Source organism: Egretta garzetta, unplaced genomic scaffold (genome assembly GCF_000687185.1).
Source record: "Egretta garzetta isolate BGI_Z169 unplaced genomic scaffold, ASM68718v1 scaffold26, whole genome shotgun sequence".
NCBI lineage: Eukaryota > Metazoa > Chordata > Aves > Pelecaniformes > Ardeidae > Egretta > Egretta garzetta.
Window position 1 is genome coordinate 1014962 of NW_009260070.1, and position 3633 is coordinate 1018594.

The 3633-nt window shown below is 57.2% G+C and overlaps 1 protein-coding gene across 1 annotated transcript in view; it reads right to left on the bottom strand.

Annotated features, from left to right (window-relative positions):
• WNT8A (Wnt family member 8A) overlaps positions 1–2829 on the bottom strand; it is a 3473-nt gene extending 644 nt beyond the window's left edge. Inside the window, exons 1-5 of the mRNA XM_009641231.2 lie at positions 2759–2829; positions 2636–2669; positions 2284–2422; positions 1216–1341; positions 948–1090 (exon numbers count right to left, since the gene is read on the bottom strand). Of these exons, the coding sequence (XP_009639526.1) occupies positions 948–1090; positions 1216–1341; positions 2284–2422; positions 2636–2669; positions 2759–2829 (513 nt within the window). The remainder of the gene's footprint in view (positions 1–947; positions 1091–1215; positions 1342–2283; positions 2423–2635; positions 2670–2758) is intronic.
• Between the last annotated feature and the right edge of the window lie 804 nt (positions 2830–3633).

Below are 3633 nucleotides of genomic sequence, written 5' to 3' on the forward strand. Positions count from 1 at the left end.
ATGCCAAAAGTGGCTCGTGTTGGGCAGGACTTCAGGCCCTTCCAAGACACGAGCTGATGCTCTTATTTCAGTTCCTGGAACACATCTGTCCCTCTTTGCTAATTAAAAGGACAGCAATAACGAGTGGGCACAAACTGGTGTCTCCAGCCCTTGCAGGAGCTGTTTCTCCAGGACAGGAAAAAGAATCCGCATCTGCCCGGTCGTGCCCTTCTCACGCCATCCCCGGCTGCAGCTCAGCCCGCTCAGCAGAGCACCAACCCAGCATCCCTCTCCCGGGGCTTCATTCAAAACGTGTGAAACTGCTTGGGAATAATCATACCCCGGCGCTCCGCATCTCCTCCAGGGAAGCACTTCACAGGGATTATCTGCCTATCTCCCTCTGGTATTCATAAGGTCTCAGCCACTGGTATCTATGTGAGATTAAGCCTCGACACACCCTACGAGATAGGTATGTTAAGTGTTGCCGTCCTTGTTTTTACCAACAAGGAGGTTTTGCAAGATGCTGAAAGCCCCGGCCAGCCCAGGTGGGGAGCAGGGGGCGAGTCTGGCAGCGGCTGGTGAGCAGAGCCAGCTCATGCCCGGCCAAAGAGCTTGGCACTGCACGCTGCGAGAAAGTAAGGTGGTCCTTGCTTTGATCTACAGGCCAGGCACGCGCGAGGCGAGTCTAAAACCTGAGCCTTACTGAACAAGCGGTGCGCGGGGGAAGTTAACGGCACTCGCGCTGCTGCGGAAGCTGAAGTAGGAACGGCTCTTGCTGCAGCTCCTCGGGTTTGGATTCGGGGCCAGATTCTGGCTGTATTTTTTTCCCCATGCAAACACTACAGGGCCCAAATTGTCCCAGAGGGCTGGAGAGGGGGACCCGAGCAGCCTACCAGACTCTCAGATTTTCTTTTCAATATAGAAATTATTATTGTTATTGTTGTTATTATTGTTATTTATTGACTTACCAGTCTGCCGACTTCATTGTTGTGCAGGTTGATCAGCGCCCGGGTGTCGTGTCCCGTTTCCAAAGCATCCACAAAGAGCTTGGAAACCCTCTCCCCAAACTCCACGTTGTCGCTGCATCCTCCCCAGACCCAGCCTCGGCCTCCTGCAAGACAGATGCACGCTAAGCGCAGAACCACCCTGTCGGGCCAAATTCTGCCCTGGAATCCAGGGAGGGCTGGAGGTAGGGGTGGAGAGACGACGCCAGCCCCCCTCGAGACGGCAGCTCACCGACGCGGCCGTTCCTGGAGTCATCGCAGCCGCAGCTCTCGAAGTCTCCCATGCTGCAGTTCCTGGTGAGGGTGTACATGACGCCGGCCGAGCTGATGGCGTGCACGAAGGATGTTTCCCGGGTAGCTGGGGGAGAGGGGGGAAAAGCTGTCACATGCAGGCACGGACATTGGGCCTGGCTTAGTGGGAATGAACCTCTCCTTGCGCTGCAAAGGTGCAAGAAGGAAAAAAAAAACCCGCCACCCAGTTTGTGCAAAAGGGGAGGTGCTTTGGAAACGAAATGCGCCTGGCCAGGGTCTCTCCAGGCCTCAGCAGCGCGGCACAATGCGATGCGGGCGTCCGCGCGCGGGATGGAGCTTCTTGGCAACAGCGGGATCTTATGGCAGCGCCTGGGTCCTGCTCCGGCCAAGGTGAGTTATCCCTCGCTTCGCCTGCCTCTGCCCTTCCCTGCTCGGGGGGGATGGGGATGGGGATGGGGATGGGGATGTACGTGCTTTGATCTTGCCTGCCGGGGGCATCGTCATTGATCTTGGCTCAGCCAGCGGTTGAACCTGTGCTAACTGCTGCCTGCACCCACGCTGCTGGCTTAGTTTCTTTTTTGGCTTTCCTACCAGGCTCAGATAGAGATGCTGCTCTGGGAAAAAGAGGATTCTGCTTGTCGAAGCAGCCAGTATTCAAATATATCCCCAACTTTCCTATGGAGGCAGTTTCTCCGTGCACGTCCCTGGTTTCTCTCACCCCCTCTCCCACGCGTCCCCCGGTTGTGAGCCCCGGAGCCTCCGGCACCGCGCTCCCTGGGACGCCGCAGGGCAGGAGCGAGCCCACGGGACAGCGTTGCGGGAAGGACCGAGCCCTCGCCCAGCACGGGTGGAGGCCCAGGGGGAGCCCGGGATTGCTAGCAGAACGTTAGCGCTATTTATCATATGGGGTTAATACAGATGGAGAAACCAACCGCGACATTTGGGATGCAGGAACCCTTCCCCATGGGTCAGTCTAATCAGCGGCCCCCGCTCTCCCCAGAGCCATCCCAGCTCCTTCCCAAAGGCCGCCGGGGCCGGGCGCACTCACCGCTGCGGAGCCGGTTGTGGGTGGAGAGCTGCAGGGCGCTCTCGGGGCAGTTCCAGCGCTCCCACCCAAACTGGAACTTGCACTCCTCCATCCCGCTGTGCGCCCCGGCCGCCACGCTGCTGGAGTACGTCAGGTAAGCCTGGCAGGGGAAACAGCAGGGTTAAAATCCACTGCCTTTTACCGCTTCTCGATGGCAACGGGCACCAGCGGGTTGCGAGTCCCTTCTCTCACTACTCGGCAGGACTTGGGGCCGATATGCTGCGGGAAATCGGGTTCCTTGGAAAAGTCCCGTTTCCCATTCGCAAACCAGAATCGCTCTACTTAAGCTCCCGACGGTCCATGTGTTAATTACCTTGGGTCCTGTCATCAGAAAGTTATTCACAGACCTGAAACAAAGAAAAGAAAATGGATTGCACCGCTTACCGCAGGCTGAAGAGCATCCCTACGGCCGCTGTTCCGCGGGGCTGGACCCTACCATGCTGCTGCGTGGAGGACGGCGCCATAGACCCCCGCGATGGAGAGGATGAGGAAGGTGCCTCTCTTCATGGCTGTCACAGGGAGCGGGGCTGGATCCCTTCCGCTGATCCGTAGCTCTCCGCACCGCGGGACCCGAGGGAGCAGGGCCGCCTCCCGCCGCTCCTTCCCAAGGTGAGCTATCGGGATGGGGGAAGGCTGCGGGAACCTGCAACCCTGATATTTATAAGGTGAAGTTGTGAATAGTCAAAACCCCCCATTCATTTGCTACCCAATGACTTAATGTGGTAAAAAAGCTCCCGCTCCAATGGGTGACAAGGAACCGCCTAAGGTTGCACTTCAAAAGGCGGCGCGGTGTCCCTGGGAGCGGGATGGTCTGGAGGAGAGCAAACTTCCCTAACAATGGGACACTTTTAACTCTCGGCCCCACCGCCAGCCATCCCTTTCTCTTGGCCCCGGGTCCGCTTGCCTTCTCCTTTTCATCCTCTGCTTGCCAGCGGAGGCTCAGTCCCTGCGTCCCTCCGAAATAACAAGCTGATGCATTTCTATAGTTCCCCTGCTATCTGCCTGCGAGATCCTACGAGAGCTCCCCGAGGAGTTTTAACGGCCGTTCTGTAAAGATCTATGGGGCATAGACCTCCCAGGTCTTCTTGATTTGAAGAGACGCGTTTAACGGCGGGGCTTTTTTCCCTCCTTGCCTCTTTATGATGAAAGTTTCTGCATTTCCATCCTGATAACAGCGTGCACGGCTCGGGAGTGCTTGGAAATCTCTCTAATTTACGCGGCTGCAGCTTGGGAACCCTGTGTGAATCATTTATGTGGTTTGCTCCATGCTCCAACGCTGTAATTAGGGGAACGGTTTTCTGGGGTTAGCGA